At 39.2% G+C, this 19318-nt stretch overlaps 2 protein-coding genes across 4 annotated transcripts; one reads left to right on the top strand and one right to left on the bottom strand.

Moving 5' to 3' along the window:
* The first annotated feature begins 734 nt into the window (after positions 1-734).
* Positions 735-16294, top strand: si:dkey-103g5.4 (uncharacterized). 3 transcript variants are annotated; one of them, XR_010167920.1, is made up of 15 exons: positions 736-889; positions 1017-1174; positions 1410-1550; positions 2093-2234; positions 2448-2599; positions 2863-2988; positions 3218-3407; positions 9743-9871; positions 10134-10196; positions 10277-10393; positions 10642-10793; positions 11236-11322; positions 13443-13589; positions 13796-13993; positions 14198-16294. XR_010167920.1 is itself a non-coding variant. In XM_063907219.1 (14 exons), exons 1-14 carry the CDS (start codon positions 769-771, stop codon positions 13883-13885), a joined length of 1812 nt encoding a protein of 603 aa, XP_063763289.1. In that variant the 5' UTR covers positions 735-768; the 3' UTR covers positions 13886-16294. The 3 variants fall into 3 exon arrangements, 2 of the variants coding, with proteins under 2 accessions (XP_063763289.1, XP_063763288.1); XM_063907219.1 differs by having other exon boundaries at positions 735-889; positions 10280-10393; positions 13796-16294; XM_063907218.1 differs by having other exon boundaries at positions 735-889; positions 13796-16294.
* On the bottom strand, positions 14309-16326 carry LOC134880329 (dispanin subfamily A member 2b-like). The gene is made up of 2 exons (XM_063907220.1): positions 16114-16326; positions 14309-15786 (listed from the first exon to the last, which is right to left on the bottom strand). The coding sequence occupies exons 1-2, from the start codon at positions 16225-16227 to the stop codon at positions 15646-15648; spliced, it is 255 nt and encodes an 84-aa protein (XP_063763290.1). The 5' UTR covers positions 16228-16326; the 3' UTR covers positions 14309-15645.
* Positions 16327-19318: the final 2992 nt, after the last annotated feature.

The following is a 19318-nucleotide window of genomic DNA, read 5'->3' as shown; positions in this document are numbered from 1 at the left end:
CATGGATACATGAGATCATAAACATAAAGAAATGAAAACATTTATCTTAGGCTTCAAAGTAGTAGTCATCACACTGCAATAACATACAGTTCACCCCATTAACGATGCACTTTAAGAGATCTGCTTCATCAAAGTGCCAAGAGTAAACATTGTAGTCACAGGAATTACATTCTGTGAATGTGAAAGGAAATTGCACCATAGACAGCATATTTACATCTCTTTTAATTGTTTGACACATCAATTCTCAAATGACGTCAGCGGTGACATGTTATTGCTCTCCTTCGGGGCTGTTTCCAATCTGCCTTCATGACAGGTTTATTCATGTTCTCTGCATAATGTTAGCTGCAGTGGTTGTGTGATCTGCTTGATAATACGTTTTTAAGTTTAGCCTCTTTTAGCCTCTTTAAGTGTTTTATATGCTTTGCCAGACTTTTCATGCAGCCACGGCCCTGTTTCATGTATGTCAGTCTTTCTGTATTTACTTTAATTTAGAGTTTGTTTGATCTAACCCAAACAAACCCTAAAGTAGCACTGAAGTAATGTACTGCATAATTGTCTGTCTTTTGTATTGGTCAGAAAAGCCTATTTCTGAACCTCTATAATGTCAGTAATGTGATGCCAATAAAAACTTGCGAAAATACTTTCGAACCTTGGAGACATTTACTATTTTTTTTCCTCCATATTAACCCTTTGATTTCTCCTGTGCTGTTCAAACCAGGAGAGATGCCTTTCTTAGGTTCAGATAGGTCTGTACCAGCTCTGTTGGGGATGGAGTACCCTGACCCTATGGGTTCTGGTCTTAATGTGCCTGTGCTGGGGTGCCAGACTGACCTTGTCTCTGGGAACATAACACTGTTGGCAGGAACCATGGAGGACACAGATGGAAAAGGTACTTTGAAAAACAAACAAATGCTCAGGTCACCAGACACAGGTTATTTAATCCACTTTTAATTATTTTAAACAGTACCGAAATAAACAAGTATGCTTTTCTGTGTCTATGCTGTTGCACTTCACAGGCCTAGTAGCCATCCGTTATGGATCTCAGACTGTTGATCCAGTGACAGGCGTGTTGGCCCCTGTAGTTGGTGCCAGACTGGACGTGTCCAGAAAAAATGTTGTACCGGTTACAGCTTCCTATTGGCTAACTGTGGCAGATCAAACTGATAGTGTGCAGGTAGGGCAATACATTTAAAAAAATGATTAATCATAAGAAAGCTTTACTTTGACTATATATACTTTTTATTTTACAGCCCAGTTCATTCAGCAGGAGAGAATAGTGTGAATTTCATAAACGCTACTCAAGTCTTTCATGTGTTTATGTACTAGCATTTCATTTCGCATCCCCTTGAATTCAGTTTGAACTCAAGTAATCTGATGTCCTCTCTTTTGTTGCTGCTATGTATTGCCAGGTAGAGGCGCTGCAGAGAGAGGTGTGTTTGCGAAACACTTACTGGCAGCAGCAAAGGCAGCGAGAGGAAGATATTTTCTCTGATCTGGACTCGGTTCTATTCCAGTGTCTCTTTAGAGCCACAGAAGGAAACTCTTATCAGGTCAGCAGGGGGAGATTGCTGATTTGTTTGTGAATATCTTATATACCCTTGCCTCTGAAGAAAGAAGAAACAAATTCAAAGCAGTGCCTTTTGAGCATGTGGAAATGAGGGAGTGAGAGTGTATGAATGCCGGGGAAAACATCATTAGAAAGTAATTCTAGAAAAGCTATTCATGTCCATTTGTGCACGCAAAGAAGCAAATGTGTGGTGAGGGCATACTGTGTAACATTTGAGTTAAAGCAATTTGCAGTCGCTGCATCTCTTTGTATGGCTGTGTGCATGTGCTTCCCATTCCTTTGTTCCTAAAATTGTGTGTGTCTTTTTGTGTGCCAGTATTCAAATCGGTACCTTCACTTTTTTTACATTCAAAGTAGAATAGAATCGGAGGATGAAACCCTCTTTATTAGTCACATACATGCACACAGCAGAGCACACACAGTGAAATTAGTCCTCTGCATTTAACCCATCCTAGTACTAGGAGCAGTGGGCAGCTATCGTGCAGCGCCCGGGGAAGTATACAGTAAGTGTTCACTTTGCTGCAGGTTGAGTGGTCGGGGAGGCAGCTCACTGAAGCAGCCGTGGAACTGCAGGATTCGGCGCAGACTGAGGCACAAAGGAGAGCGGCTCAGCACACCCAGTTGGCTCTGATCTTGCCTCCGCATGTATTAGACATCCTATCACTGGGTAAATTGGGTGGCATGCTGAACGAGTGAAAAGCATGAAGGAAAATCACACTCATGACCTCCTCTGCAGTTATATTCATTGCTTGCCAAAAGAGAGCTGCTTCATGCTGTCTCATATCGCACCCTTCTGTTGTTAAGTAATTTACATAATTTCACTGTTTAATGTTTTATTTGGGTTGGCAGCATGTCTTTGTGTGTCTGTCTGTGTGCATAGGTGATGAGCAGGAGTGGGATCGGCAGTGCGTTTGGCACTCAGAGCTTGTGTCAGACCTTGACAAGCTGGATCTGTGTATGGAGCAGCTGCAACAAGACAGAGAAAAATTGGCTACCCATGGAGGAGACTGGAATACACCCGTCCATGTTATGGTTCGAATAATGTCTTTCTGGTCAATTTAACCCCCTGCAGCTTAATTGTTTGTGACACAGTTGGGTCAGATGCTCACATCCCTATCACAACATCAGTGCCAAATGCATATGACTAATTATGCTATAGGGAACTTTCAAAGGTCCAGTTATTAAACTTTGATGTCAGCCGTGTGCTATGGGATGCTCTCTCTAACATTATCCTCTAAATGTAAATAAGACTTCATGGTTCTTCACGCTCAAGCCTGTGTTTATTCTTCCTCCAGGACAGAGAGCTGAGGCAGAGAGAGTTGTGGGAGCAGTGTTGTTCCAGACAAACAGAGTTGGAGGTTGATCTTAATGCTCTGCGCTTTGTCAGGCACCTTTCTCAGCTCCGTGCCGACACTGCTCAGGTCAAAACACACTTACACCACTTAAATGACACTTAATATAAATACACCTAAGTATATGATGGAAGGAGGTTTATGGCTAATTTTGTTTGGATTTTTTCATCATGTTGCCATCAAGTTTGTTTGAACCTGAGGTGAACAATCAAAGCAACATATGCCCTATTACAGAAGATGGGTATCTCTATCTCTCCAAGTGGTATGCTGAGCTTTCTCTCTCTTCCTCTTTGTCTAGGCAGTATTGTGTGGGAACTTTTGCTACAAGGAATATGGTCTGATCCAGTGCAGTGGACAAAGACAGACTGTGGAGGTCAGGGGTTTGCTTCAACAAATGGCTTTGCCTCTGCTGGAGAAACTGAACCAGCTCTTGGAAGATAAACAGCCTGCCAGCTTCTCCCCCAACACTTGCAATCAGCATATTTCAGGTACCTAATCTGCAGGGTACTATATATACTACATGCTAAGGGTCCTAATATATGATAGAAAGCCAGCAGATGTGCAGTACATATTCTCCTAGAGAAAGGACAAGCCCCCATTGAATAGTGCATTATTATATGAAATTGCTCTGCTTCTGTCCACATTTTCTGGTACTTTTCCTCTGTGAGCCTTTAAATGAGTACTTCTAAAGCCATTATCTACATTTTCCCACACATTCTTTAATAGCGGTCAAAGGATAATGCTGGTGTTTTTATTTTATTTTTCACTGTCAACAAATCCCCTGAAAAGACCAAAACCAAGCCCTATGATGCCTTCCTAAGACCAACATCTTCAGTTTTCCAATAGGGTCAATTACTTTTCCAAATTAACTGTAGATTTTAACAAACAAATTAAACAAGCTCAAATGCTGCATTTTGTCAGGACCGTTTTCTTTTGATTTTGATAATACACATACTGTATAGTGATCTCTTTATGGTTATCAACAGCAGAGTAGTGTATTTGGGTTTGACTCTTTACAAACAGTACCCTTATGAATTTTAATGAAGGAATATGCTACCCACAAATGTGTTTTGTATTGGTAACACTTTACTTGAATGGGTGTTCATAAGACTGACATAACATTGTCATAACCATGACATGAGACCTGTCTTAAACATTAATCAATACTTATGACAGTTGTCGTTAAGTGTCATTCGGTGTCAATTCGAAAAGTTATGTCACTTTTGATGCAAAAGTGACATTGTTTGAGATTTCCTTGTTATTACAACTTGACATAAACCAAGACAACAAAACCATAAACATGTCATAGCAGACATCCAAATATGACCGTTTAATGTCGCGCTAACATATCAAGCTAAATGTTTTTCTCAAGTTTGACAGTTAGGTCTGCTATGACATGTTTATGACAGGTTTTGTTGTCTTGGTTTATGTGAACTTGTCATAACAAGGAAATCTCAAACAATGTCACCTTTGCATCAAAGGTGACATAACTTACCGAATGACACTTAACGACAACTGTCATAAGTATTGATTAATGTTTATGACAGGTCTCATGTCATGGTTACGAATGTTATGTCAGTCTTATGAACACCCATTCAAGTAAAGTGTTACCAAAGTATTTAGTTTGTTGGTGAAAATAACCCTGGTAGAGCAGACTTTGACTTAAAAGACACTCAGTAGTAAGAATTCATAGCTGGCTTTGGTCTTTCTAAGGAAAATAATAGGATATGAGCAGGCTTGTCAACATGATTTCTGACTTGATTTCAGGTTTTACAACAAAGCAAGCATATGGGTTGGACCTAGCCTCTAGAGCAGGGGTCTCCAACCTTTTCCCCTCTGAGAGCTACCTCTAAAGAAAAAAAAGTACGGAGAGCTACTTGTGTTTTATATCATGTGTAACATTTATTCACACGTATCTAAATCCCTGAATAAGGTTTCGTTTGGCACAAGCATATACGGAACATACATCCAACACTCACTATTTGTGTAAGAACATTAATACTCAAATTAAACTCAAAGTATGCATGTCAAAACATTTCTTTCTCTTTTCAACATGTTTTTTTGCATGAACATTTTCAAAGTATTGGCAGCCAATACTCACACTCAAAATACAGAAATGTAACTAAATATGTATCAGTATGCATGTCTATGCATTTCTTTCTTTTCAGCTATCACTGATAAACTCACATTTTTTGCATAACATTTACAAAACACTGACCTCTAATACTCACACTTTGTGTGAAACATAGCCCAAATTGAACTCATCAGCATATGCATTTCTTTATCTGTACAAACTATAAAACACATTAAACTCACATTTTTTGCATAACATTTACAAAACACTGACACTTTGTCAAAACATAACTCACACCTTTGAAATCACATAGGCTTTCAGTAATTTATTCACTAGCCTACATATTCAGCCAAGCACCTTTAGTTAGTGAGATACCTGGCACTGCATGGTGCCAACAAGAGAGCTGTATGCTGGAATATACCCACTTAGGTTCACTCTTATGGAGTCTTTCAAATGTTCATCTGTCAGTCTTGTTCTGAACTTAGATTTGATGACATTCATGTCAGAAAAAGAAGATTCACAGACGTATGTAGACCCAAACAAAGCAGCTGTCTTCAGAGCTGCTTGACACAGATTCTTATAGTTTTCTGGCTCAACCAAGCTCCAAAAATGTTCAGCATGCTGTTGAGATTTCAGCTGTATGTCGTTTTGGAGGTTTAAAAGTTCCATTTCCATTTCCACAGGATCGATACAGAAAAGGTCTGCCATCTGCCCAGAAATCTGACTAATGTCCACATTCATTAATGGGTTGGCAATTAATGTCACACAGGGCTCAAGTCTCTCAAAGTCTCTGAACCTGTCTGCAAACTCCTGGCCAAGCTTGATCAAGAGGTCACAGTACTTCTCTGTGTTCAAAGCATCAGCTACCCCTGCATGGGTTTCCAAAACCTTTGTGACAGAGGGGAAATGCTGGAATCTTTTGGCCTTCAACTGCTGGATGAAAAAGGCCAGTTTTGCGCTGAACGCGTTAACAGCACTGATCATGTTGCAGACGTCTTTCTCTTAACCTTGCAACTGTACGTTCAAGTTATTCATTTTCTCAGTTACATCTGTCAAAAACGCAAGATCAAGGACCCACACTGCATCAGATAACAAGGTGGTGTCCTCCCCCCTCTCTTCCAAGAAAATCTTGATTTCACCCAGCAAGGAAAAGAAACGTTGCAGTACTTTACCCTTACTGAGCCATCTGATGTCAGTGTGGAGCAGGAGATCTCCATAGGCCACAGTGCATTCCTCCAGGAATTGCTTGAAGGTCCTGTGTTGCTTAGCCTTTGCTCTGATGGAGTTGATAATCTTGACAACCGGCTCCATGACATGTTCAAATCCCATGACCTTCGCGCATAAAGCCTGTTGGTGAATTATGCAATGGTAGGCCAGAAATGGCGGAAACTCCGGGTCTGCTTTGCATCGGGCAATAAATCCAGAGTGACGACCTGTCATCACTGGTGCTCCGTCAGTGGTTATTGACACCAGCTTTTCAATAGGGATCTTCTGTTCCGTGAAGTAGTTCTTCACAGCATTGTTAATATCGACTCCCCTTGTTGTAGTTTTCAATGAAAGTAAAGTCAAAAACTCTTCATGCGCAGTGATATCATCAAAAACCATGCGGATGAAAACAGCCAGCTGGGCTGTATCGCTGGCGTCAACAGATTCATCCAGCTGAATAGAAAACCATTTACACCTGTTAATGTCAGTTTCCAACTGTCTTCCCGCGTCCACAGCCAGTGCAGACACTCTCCTTGCCATTGTATTTGCACCAAGTTGTACATCAGCAAAAGCAGACAATATTTCTGTCTTACATTTATGGTCCTTGAATAACGTTTCAGCCACCGCGGTCCTGGCCTCCTTTACAACACTGCCATCAGTGAAGGCCTTTTGCGTTTGTCAGGATGTGCGCCACTTTAAACGAAGCCTCCGTACAAGCAGTAGCCATCTGTGCTGGTCTGGTAAAAACAGACTGCTGTCGTTGTAGCTGTATTTTCAGGTCCTTTATCTTTTCTTTTTCGTAGATTGCTACCAGCGGAAAGTTCCGTGAGAAGGTGCTGTGGACTGTGGTGAAATGGCGCTCCACATTGCATTTTTTACCGACCGCCATGCTTACTCCACAGATCAAACAAACACACTTGTCCTTTACACTTGTGAAACAAAAGTCTATTTCCCAATTCTCGTGAAAAAAGTATGTTTTCCGCCTCTTGTTGCATTCAGCGGCCATGGTCAAGCTAATGCCGCGTTCGGTGTTTGCCGCGTTTACATCGGAGGTCGGAGGTCGGAACTGGGAGTGACGTCACATTCGAGGTCGGAAAGTCGGAAAAGATGGACGCGCCTTGTTTACAGATTTAGCAATTACCTCGGGTTAGCCATTGTTAGCAATACCGGTTGATAACAGCGCTCTGTGTCATATTTTGTGAAAATAAATATCGTAGCAACATATCTTCAGATAGAAGATGAGCGGTACTTTATGTACAGGTGACAAATGAAATTGGCATATTATGAAAATTTGTGTTTAAATCTTATATACAGTCTATGGTTTAAATGTAAACTATTTGGCGAGCTACTTTGAAGGGGGCGGCGAGCGACTGGTAGGTCGCGAGCGACGTGTTGGAGACAGCTGCTCTAGAGTCTGGACAGCATCTGTGCCTGTGGTGAAAGGTATGGCCTTTCAAGCCACTTATGTGCTTATAATAGCCTCTCTATTTGTGTGGAGAAGAAGAAAATACATACTTTTATTTATCCCGAGGTGATATTCAGAAAGGGAGTCCGGTCTTTGAATGCATAATTTGAAATATGTTTATTGTCAAAATGCAGCAAGAGCAGTGAGACGGGAAAATGCCAGTGTGTTATTGAAAAAGTATTCACCCCCTTGGCATTTTTCATGTTTTGTTGCCTCACAACCTGGAAGTAAAATGGATTGCTTGAGGGTTAGCATCATTTCATTTACAGAACATGCCTACAACTTTGAAGATGTGTTTTTTTTTTTATTATTGTGAAGTAAACAACAAAAAGGACAAAATAACAGAAAACTTCAGCATGCATAACTATTCATCCCCCTAATGTCAGTACTTTGTAGAGCCACCTTTTGCGGCAATTACAGCTGCAAGTCGGTTTTGATTAGTCTTTATGAGCTTGCCACAGATTGCCACTGGGATTTTTTCCCATTCCTCAAGGGAAAGCTTCTCCAGCTCCTTGATGTTGGATGGTTTCCGCTTATGAACAGCAGTCTTCAAGTCAAACCAGAGATTCTCAATTGGATTGAGGTCTGGGCTTTGACTAGTCCATTCCAACACATTTAAATTCTTCCGGTTAAACCATTCAAGTGTTGCTTTAGCAGGTTTTGCTCTAGAATATCCCTGTATTTAGCACCATCCATCTTTCCCTCGACTCGCACCAGTTTCCCAGTCCCTGCTGCTGAAAAACATCCCCTTAGCATGATGCTGCCACCACCATGTTTCACTGTGGGGATGGTGTTCTTGGGGTGATGGATGTGTTGGGTTTCTGCCAGACATAGCGTTTCCCTTGGTGGCTGAAAAGTTACATTTTAGTCTCATCTGACCAGAGCACTTTCGCCCATACATTTAGGGAGTCGACCATATGTCTTTTGGCAAACTCAAAACGTGCCTTCTTATTTTTAACACCAAGTAATGGTTCTCTGCCCACTCTTCCATAAAGCCTAGCTCTATGGAGTGTACGGCTTATTGTGGTCCTATGCACAGACACTCCAGTCTCTGCTGTGGAACTCTGCAGCTCCTTCCGAGTTACCTTTAGTCTCTCTGTTGCCTCTCTGATTAATGCCCTCTTTGCCCGGTCTGTGAGTTTTGGTGGGCAGCCCTGTCTTGGCCCTGTTGTGGTCCCATGTTCTTTCCAGTTGAAGATTATGGATGTGATGGTGCTCCGGGGGATCATCAAAGATGTAGATATTTTTTTATAACCCAACCTTGACTTGTATTCCTCAATAACCTTGTCCCTGACTTGTTTGGAGAGCTGCTTGGTCTTCATGGTGTGATGCCTCTTGCTTAGTGGTGTTGCAGCCTATGGGGCCTTTCAGAAAAGGTGTGTTTATACTGACAGATCATGTGACACTTAGATTGCACACAAGTGGACTTCATTTCACTAATTATGCGGCTTCTGAAGGTAATTGGTTGCCCCAGAACTTTTAGGGGCTTCATAGCAAAGGGGGTGAATACATATTCACATGCCAATGTTCAGTTTTTTATTTAAAACAAATCTTTTTTATATATATATTTTTCTCATTTCACTTCACCAACTTAGACTATTTTGTGCAGATCCATCACATACAATTCAGATTAAAAAAACATTTAAATTACAGGTTTTAATGTAACAAAATAGATAATAGCCAAGGGGGTGAATACTTTTGCAAGGCACTGTAACTGATGTCTGCCGAAGAAGGGAATCAATAGCTCCAGAGTGCTGATCTGTTTTTGAATGTCTTTTAATATGGCAGAATAGGGTAGAAGGAGATAAAAGAAGAGTAAAACATGTCCTGGCAGGTACAATAACCACAGGGGTATTTTTTTTTACCATTAGAAAACATAAATAGCTTATGTTCCTGTGAAAACTAGCCTTCTAAAGTAAATTGCTTACATCAAAATAATGTGTTTTGGGTCTGTAGAAATAAACAACTTCAAAAACAAAGCCTCCCAGCTGCTTGAGGAGATACTTTGATTAGTTTTTCCTATGAATTGGCTGGTATTTCAGCATGTTTATGCTTGCTTGTGGTTTGTGTTTCTGAAGGAATCTCCACCCAGTCTTTGAGGGAGCCTGTCAATTTAGCTCAATCCCTAAATACTGTTCTACAGGCCAGCTCGACACTGGCACGCATTTCACAAAGACACGCCCCATCTTCTGGCATTTACTCCCAGGGTAAGTACAAGAACCAATTACACAGCATCATACTTTCACCTGTTGGTGTCTTGTGCTGTTCTCTGCTTCAGTACTGTGTTAGCGTGCTATTTATACTAGATTGAGGTTATAGACTTATGGGAAAGGACATACAGGTATTCACACATCCATACCTACTTTTTTACCCCATTTATTGTTTCCAGCACTGCTAACCTTTACAAGAAATCCTACTAATCTTTTAATGTAAATACATCATTTTAATTCTAAGTTATTTTTCTAACAGAGAGCCAGCCAATGAAAGAGTCCAGTCATCCTACAAGAAGTATCACTGTCCCCACTATTCCAGGTTACGTCATGTATATTAATACACAGTTTGAACGTTTCACGTGGTGTGTCATACTAATGTTATCCATCAATATTACCAAGAAGAAGAATGGACCAAGCTGCTGGAGCTTTCCCCTCTGTTCCAGCTGTTGAAGGGGATGGATTTACAGCTGAAGGGCTGGGCCTGTGGGGCTGGGCTTCTTAGAGGAGAGCTCTCAGGTAAGTCTGACACAGTTTGAGTTGTATATTTTGAATTGCAAAAAGTCATGTATTACATATAACCTGTAAGTCCATGTTTTGTTGCTGCGTGCCTGTTAGTTTAGTGACTTTTGAAAGACTTATACATGTAGCTACAATTCTTGATTGGGTAGAAAAAGGGGACAGTAACACATTGCGACTACAAGAATCACTCAGGAGACATATATTTCATAAAAAGAGACAATTATCTTGCTCCGTGTTTTGTCCAGACCGAGGCAAGAGTTTCATAGACGTCCTTGATGCTCAGTGGGAATGTGAGGGAGAGCTGATCCCTTTGGACCTTTCGGCCCTTAACCCCAGAGAGTTCCTGGTCTACCAACATGGACTATTCCTCATAGACACATTGAATAATCTAAAACTGGTTGGTGCTGTAGTTTGACAATTATTAAACCTGTTGTTTATATATTTCTTTTAATTGCTCCTACTGTTTAATTTTTAAGGCTTTGAGTTGCCTGGCTCTAAGCTATTTTTAACCTTTATATCTCTCATGCGCCTCTGTGAAACCTTAAGTACAAAGGCAGGAAACCCTCTAACTATCTCTGTGTCCCAGATAAAGACCAAATGTGACTTGGCTTTTGGTGTCAGAGTTCTGTTGCTCTAGCCTCAGGCTGATATTGTTTCATAAATCTCATCTTACAATACTTTTTTAATTCACTTTTATTCTTTATGTGATCATTTTTAATATTGTTATCTATTACACACATATTCTTTTAATTGTTGTAAATGTGTGTCAATTTTACTGTTAGCTTCAGCAAGCAGGCTCTTATAAAACATGCTTGGATTGTTGTTCTCCTTTCCATCAGGCTCCAGTCATTTCAGTTCAGATAGCAGCTAGTCTTCCAAACAACAACTACTTCCACAACGTCTTCAGAAATTCCTTCTTTTACCAGGTAATGTTTCCGTGAGTGTTATTTGAGATTTAATTTTGTTTTTCAGTACGATTGATAGAAATTGATCAATATTGTGTGGCATAACTTGCATCAACAAGAAAAGAATTTACTCATAAACTCACAAGTGAGTCCCCTAAAAGCAAACATTAAAGTAGACACCGCATATTAAATGAAACCACTGAAATGCCTTCAAAATGGATGTGAAAAATACTTCCATTATGACAACATATTGCATGCTGTACTTCATTTGGTTATCTGAAAGGTGATAATACTTGCTTTTCTTAGAAAGACTAGTAAGGACTAGTCTTCAGTTTTTGTAACAGAAAAATATTATATTCTCTTACTTACTTTAATGATATAATTGTGTGATTCTTATTTGCTAATGTCTATCTCTATTGTCTGGCTTTCACTTCTTTGCTAAGGTTGGGAGATGTTCTTCTTAAGATTTATCTTATCTTCTTAAGATAAGAAGATTTGTTGCAATGTTGTTAGTTACACTCAATGTGCACCAACAGTATTACCTTCAACTTCTGTTGAACTAAGAACATCCTGATACTGCCCCCTCAACTCCCTACATTTCTGGAATGCTCCTTTCATTATAGCCAAGCTTAAACCCTCCCCTTTCTCCTCTCTCTGTGTTTGGACATGCAATCCTAGCTCTACTCTTGGTCTTTCACTCTGCAGACTGTATGCTCTCTGTACGACTGACTGAACTTTCTTGCAAGAAATAAAATACCTCAAAGACAGCTGAATGGTTTGATTGTTTATCCACATTTGATGAATAAATTCCCGGCACACTATCAAAATTCAAAACATTTCACACACTGAAGCTGCAGTATTAATTAAGATATATTACACAATTAACAAAAACAACTATTGTAAGCATGTGGCCAGTAGATGTTTATCAGGGCTTGTTTAAACGATCTGTCCAAGTATGAAGCATCTCTGTTAATGTTGTAAAATAGTTGGCTCATTTGAGATGTCCATTGCTATCCGTAATGTTTTTGTGAACCACTTCATCCAATATACAACATCTGAGTGATATTCCCCAGACTTTAGGATTTCCTTTTCTGGAAATGCGTATCAGAAAAAGGAATTGGTATGCAGATGCTTGGATATGCCTGCTTGGATTATGGCCTCTAATACAGATTTTAATGGGTAATAAATAATGCAGTTGCATAAAAATAAAGACATATAAGTAAACAACCATGGTTAAAACAAATTATAGCAGCAATTTAAGTAAAACGAAGTGACATAAAAAGCACATTAAAGTAAGGAGATCTCAAGTACTTTAAAGGAATGCAGATAATCCTTCATGGAGGAAAGGTAAAAGTCAAACAGGTTTATACAAGACACAGTAAGCGAGAGTGAAACAACTAGTTTCCCTCTGCACTCTCACTAAACCTTTAGAGTGTTAGGGCAAACATCTCAGACAACAGCAGCTTACTTCATCTGCCTGCTCCATCTCTTGTAACCCAAGGGGCAATAAAGTGAAACATCCCAACAGTAGAAGGCTTTATCTAACATCCTGCTTGAGCCCTGCTGATCTCTGGATACAAAAGATTCCGACTGCCTTCACCCTACTCCGCTCACAGGGGAGAGAGGTCAGACTAAGAGGCCCCTACAAACCGTAAATAATCAGCAATTCGGCAACACCCAGATTTTTTGCAGGTTCTCAAGGTTATGAAGTTTGTTTCTTGGGCGGGTTTCCTTGTTTCAGATTCTTTCAGATTTATACTTCCTTACTGAAGGGGGACACCAGCTGCAGCCATTTCATGTGGTGGCCTTGGACACATATGCTTGTATTAAGAGTTTGCAATAACTACAATTGTCCCCTTTTCACATCCACTGTTTATGTAGCTCGGTTTAATTTGCACAACATATAACGCTTTGTATGGCTAAGCACTTTACCCTCTTAGAAACCGTTTGCTGCATTTCCGTATATGTATATTGAGGTCAATCATAAAACTTAATGTTAAACAAATCCTTTAGTTTCTTTTTAATAGCAACCAGGACGCCTTGTATTGAAGATGGAAGGTGTGCTTGCTTTTTTTTTAAACAGTAAAAGATGTTTTTGTGGAGCTGTAATATGTTACTGTGAATGACTGCTCTGTTGACAGGAGGCCGAACAGACGCTGTTTATCCGTCGTCAGAGGCTGCAGTCAGTTGGTGGATTCTCTCTTCTGCTGCTTCACTGTCTGTCCCACATCAGGATTACAGACATGAGCTCTGACTCCAGTCCTGCCTTCCAGAGGCTTTTCTTCAAGGTACACAGAAACACTTCACGTGTGAATCAATAATTAAGGGTTTTGGAAAATATTGTAGTTTACATTTTGACCCCAGATGTAACTTGAATTGAACTGAACTTTGATATTCCGCCTGTTTTAGGGAGTGGGTCCACATTTTCTTGATGATGTCTCGCATGGGTGAAGTTCTTTTGAATTTCTTCTCTTTTTTTGTTTGTATAACATAGATACTGCAGGCATGTCTGGGGGAGCTGTTTCAGGCAAGACTGGGCGTGCCCTCCACTGGACAGGAAGCCAATCTGAGTGTGTTGGTTTAGGACCAAGAGGCCCCTTCATGAGCCTTAAAGGGGACACTTTCAGATTCTCATGCTGCCTCCTTGCTTTACAGGTCTCATAAACGAAGCAGAGGATTGCTTTCTGAAGATGTAAGAAGGAAATATTACCTCCCTATATGATTGTTTTCAACTTAGCATTGAAAATGCTTCTCTTTGAGATTCCTCAGATAGAAGAACGATTGCTCCTTTATGTATTTGTCATGAGTGGCAGTATACTATTTTTCTGCGTTGGAGAGTAACCAGAGCTGTCTTGCATGTCTCTTGTTGTGTGTCTGTTTGTAATTATGGGATCAGGAAATCTAGGAACTTCAGAGGAAGCACGGAGAAACGTTGCTGCTCTCCCATTTTGAAGGACTCTGAAGTGTGAAGGAAATTATTGTATGAAAGAATACCAACACAGCCAACTCAACATCTATTCTTTATTATAAGCACTTCAGAGATGAATGCTGAGGAAAATGCAAGTTTTATACAGAGAGAACAAGACTTAAGGATTGGCACATGTTTTACAGACAAACATTTATCCCCCAGAAGAAAGAATAAACATCCTTGAATTACACAAGCTTGCTTGCTTGCTTCCTTCCTTCCTTCCTTCCTTCCTTCCTTCCTTCCTTCCTTCCTTCCTTCCTTCCTTCCTTCCTTCCTTCCTTCCTTCCTTCCTTCCTTCCATGAAGAAACAGTCATGTCACTTTGTGCTCTATGCTTAAAGAACTCCTTTTGCACGTAAGCATTCCCATTGATTAAAAATATTGTTTAAACACACTAATATACTACACTGTATAAAGTCACTTTAGCTAAATGTATGACCCTACATCTACTCATTGATCATTGTAACAATAAGTCACAAGGCACCGTTTACTCTATAAAGTATTGCTATCATAATGCAAAATAATACTTATCCCACAAAAGCCACAGATAAAAGACAAATTGGTTAAACATAATGAAGGACGTTTTTGCTTCCATGCAAGTTTGGAATGTTAATATGAAAGTAACTACTAAACAATTACAGGAAAAACATACCATGTTGCCAATGCTTTTCAAAATATTACATCAGTACAGATACTATTAACAGGGGGGCAGTGACAGCTAGGAAAGGCACTATACTATTGTATGAGGAGCAGTGTACTAACCACTGTTTATTTTTTAAATGTTTTCAGATTTCAGTGATTAACAAAGATCAATTCAAACCCGACCCCTAAATCGATGCTAATCAAAATTTACGTCAACTCCAAAACATGTTTGCCAATCTGAAAAAGGTTTGCGTTTATAATAATGACCTTTAATGAGTACAATATGTGCATAATTTTGTTAAACAGTATATGAAAATGCAAAAAAAATTATAGTAATTTGACAAATCTGATACTTTGTTGACATTTTCAGTGAGGTATGAGGAACTTCAAATACCCAAACACTTAAAATCTAAAACATTGCATAATGTATTAGGTAAATCCAAGTAATAACATTTTAAGACCATTGTTTTCTGAAAAGTATTGCCTTAGTCAATGAAAATGAATTTTGTGTTTTTTATTTTTTTACTTGCGGCATTCCTTTAAGGTTTTATAGGCTCTTGGAGTAGATATAAAAATACAAACACATGTACAATCTGTGTTTTTACACACACACACACACACACACACACACACCTGTTTCTACTTAGGGTTTGGAGGATGGGAAGGTTAAAGGAACAAAGGCTTTGCTGAAATTCCAACTCATTTTCTGGAAAACAATCCTCATCAATGTTGTCTTCACTTCTGAGTGACTTTGAACGCGATAATTATGATGATCAGAATAATTCCAACGACAAGTCCGATGACATTGAGGGTCTTGGCCGTCTTTGATGCACTTGCAGCCTCAGTTGATTCTCCAACAGCATTGGCATTTTGTGCCTTTGAAAAGCAAGTATCAGAAGTAATTTTTTAGAAAAAAGTAATTTGACTGAGAAGTTTAAATAATCATAACAAAAACCTGCCATCACTAGAAAAAACAGAAAATGTATTTACTGATGTGCAACTAAAAAGTAACAATGATGCGATTCTCGTCAATTCAAAATGATAAACCGTTCAAATGTAATTTCGATATTGCTATTTACAAACTGTACAATGCACAACAATGATTTGAGTAACATTTGAGGTAAGGAAATGTCTTACAATGCAAGAGCGGAAAACCGCAGATGAGGTTTAAGACAAGTTTGGTGCTCAAAAAAAGTAACTCACCTTGCAGGAGCAGATAATGGCAGCAATCCCTAGAGGCAGGCAACAGCATATAGTGTTAAAAATGGACCATCCCAGGTAAGTTGGAACCACAGCACGGGTCTGGCCTGCTTCCATGGTGTCTCTTTGTCGCTCTTTGAGTTAATTAAAGTTATGCTTTGGTTGGCTGAGGCTTGGATCCAAATGCTGGAGGGGGATGTGTCCCACACCGTTTTACCCTCCTTGGGTGTGGTTAAAGAGTTGAAAAAATGCTAGAGGAAGGCACATTCAACGGTAATGGGGGGGTTGTGTGCGTGTTTGGTGTGAATCAGGCTTTACTGATTTATTGCCTGGAGGTTGGCTGCACGAAATCTTAAAAGTGTTTTTCTAGAACTTTGACTTGGTGCCTGCTTTTACATTATACATAAAAAAAGTTTAATCCAGGAGACAAAGTCAGTTATGTTTATGTTTTAAGTTATGTTATGTATAGCTAATTTCACAAAGCAAAAATACCATGCTAACTAAGTTCATTAATTTCTCTGCTAAAGAGGATTTTATTCTGCTGACAAACAATAGAGATTCACATAATTCTGAAAAGCAGTTTAGAATATTATGATAAATCAGCTGTCTTGTAAAATTAATGTTTGGGTGTATAAGAATAGAGTCCAGCAGCTTTCCTCGAGTGAGCACAGCTGACAGACCACCACAGCTTTCTGCACCAGGTAACTGCCTCAATTTATCATGTCTCAGTTGTAGTGGTCGTAAATCAGATGTGCATGGTAATGTCTGACCCACATATGACAGTGGGCTGTTACAGACACACGTTTACATTCAGGGAGTTTTAGTTTGGAGTAAACTGACTTTGAGACAGTGATGGTCATTCACCTTGCTCAAGGTCATGCTTTAATGCATTTAGTCCTGAGAGGGCTCCTTGTTTTTAGCAGCTAGACCTGATTCTCTGACAGCATTAGCATCTTGTGCCTCTTAAAGGAGACATCACATAATGAACTTGAAGCAATGTGTTTTACTGAGGAAATTAAATCTTCACATACAGTTGAAACACATTTTTACATTTTACAATTTCTTGTCTGACTCCAGTTCCTGAGAATTATAGTTTTGCTCATAAAATTAAATTATTAAATGACACAATGTATGATGTTTAATCATCCCAACTATCCCACATTCTTTCTATGTTTTATTACAGTGTGTGTTTTTACTTGCATTAAGGTTTTGTTTTTGGTTTAATTTTCCTTTTAAAGCACTCACTTAACTTTGTTTAACTTCGTAAGAAAACCCGCTGTACTGTATATGTCTTACTGCGATTGGCGTCATTATTACCTACAAACAGGAAAAACAAGGACTAACTGAAGGAAAATGAAGGTGAATAGTTAAGTATTTATGTAAGAAAAGGAAGAAACTGAAAAATAAACTGCTTAATTTTAACTGTTGAATGCTTTTGTATTATCCACATAATAAAGATTGCTTTTAAGTGATGGTGTCCAGTCTCTGTAAGTTACTCCACAAAGCTTACTACATTGGTAAACAAAGGGAAAACCGTAAGCTATCCAAATGAGAAACTAAGTTTAGATGGTGTGCTGTTTTGTAGTGGGGTTCATCTTCTGAGATAACCTCAGAAGAAAGATTGGAGCCACGAGCAAAGGCAGATAAAGAGGAGAGCATTCAGTGACAGCATTGTGCTGCCTTTGTCTGTCTTTCTGAAACACGACACTGTGGCATCCAAAGCCATTGGAATCTGACCACAAAAAGCCATGGTCTGTTAGCTGTCACAGAAATTACATACATTCTTTCCTGCTTTGATCCAAACACAGGCTACTGCAGTTTGGTAGCTGCATTTTTTTTCTCTAAAGCTGACATTTACAATAATATTTTCAAAGTCGGATAATGTATAAACACAATGCATGAACTGCAGCTGTATATTACATTATACACGCTAGCTTGTTTTTTTTAAAGACATTAAACATTCATATTCTCAAACACAGAGATCTTATCTGATCATGTCTTTCTAAGTGTCAGGCTGTGATCTGTGTTGACCTGCACCTTAATATTTCAACAACAAATCAAAGTGAATGGCAAGCTAGGATGCTCAGAATGTTGGGTCCCCGGAATATTTTTATCCTCATTTGAAGATAAAGAGGTTCACTGTTTGTGGTCGTTGACTGGATAGCTGGGAGCCTTTGTTCGATGACCTTTAAAAGATGAAGTCAGTGCTCCAGCTTAGGACACTTAACAGAGTCCAGTTTTGCTTAATGATGTTGTCCACTGTTAATTCCTCACTGTGTTTGTGAGGGCTTGCATTTTTCTGAAAGCTGTACACATCTTTAGTTATGGAGTTTTTCTCTAAAAACTGGGAGAAAAATCCACTTTTAATTATTAAATCATGTAAAATATGGTAAACATCCAAGACAGTTTCATTGACGTTATGGTTTACTTGAAAAGAAGAAAGTTCAAAATGACCATAAAAGTTACTGTAATAACAAGTATTACTGTTTGGTATTAACTTGGTACATAAAGCTTGCACACATTTGTAAGGTTACTAAAGCATGTACATGTTGACCAAATCTTTACTTTGTGTTTGCAATTAGAAAGGGGGGACATTTGATCTATTCTTCTAAAACCACAGCCCAGCAAGCTATAGCTGCACTGTACATTAACCCATTTATCAACAAAACAACAAATCCCATTTGATGGTTTTTTGCAATTTCCTTGGTTGAAGGATGCAATTAAAAATACATGGACCCTTACAAGAAAGCTTTCAGCCATATGTATTAGTCTTATTACAGCTGTATTAGAAGTATTTTGAATAGCTGACTCTTTTAGTGTCTTTAACCACAGGGAGGCAGTGTTGATCTATTGTATAGGGTGTAGGATGCTCACATATCAAGATAGTCACTTCAAAATCAGGTTCATTGAAGTGTTGAGGAGATATCTTTGGCCAGTTCGACTGAGCTCACGGCACAGTATGGAAGCACAACATATGCAGGGAAAGGGAGCCTCTGAATCACTTAAGTCTAATCAACACAATATAATAGTATAGGCCCAATGGCAGCAATACATTCATGTATATTGATTCATAAACAATACATTTGAAGCTACGTAGTTTTTGATTGAGTGAAAAACATGAACACTCAAATTCTTAGTGAGAAATGCTGCCTTTGTGTGCTGTCATGAAGATCACATAAAATATGGATCGGCTACTTCTGTGATGATG

This window comes from Eleginops maclovinus, chromosome 18 (genome assembly GCF_036324505.1).
Source record: "Eleginops maclovinus isolate JMC-PN-2008 ecotype Puerto Natales chromosome 18, JC_Emac_rtc_rv5, whole genome shotgun sequence".
Classification (NCBI taxonomy): Eukaryota; Metazoa; Chordata; class Actinopteri; order Perciformes; family Eleginopidae; genus Eleginops; species Eleginops maclovinus.
This window is presented reverse-complemented; position numbering and strand designations above follow the sequence as displayed.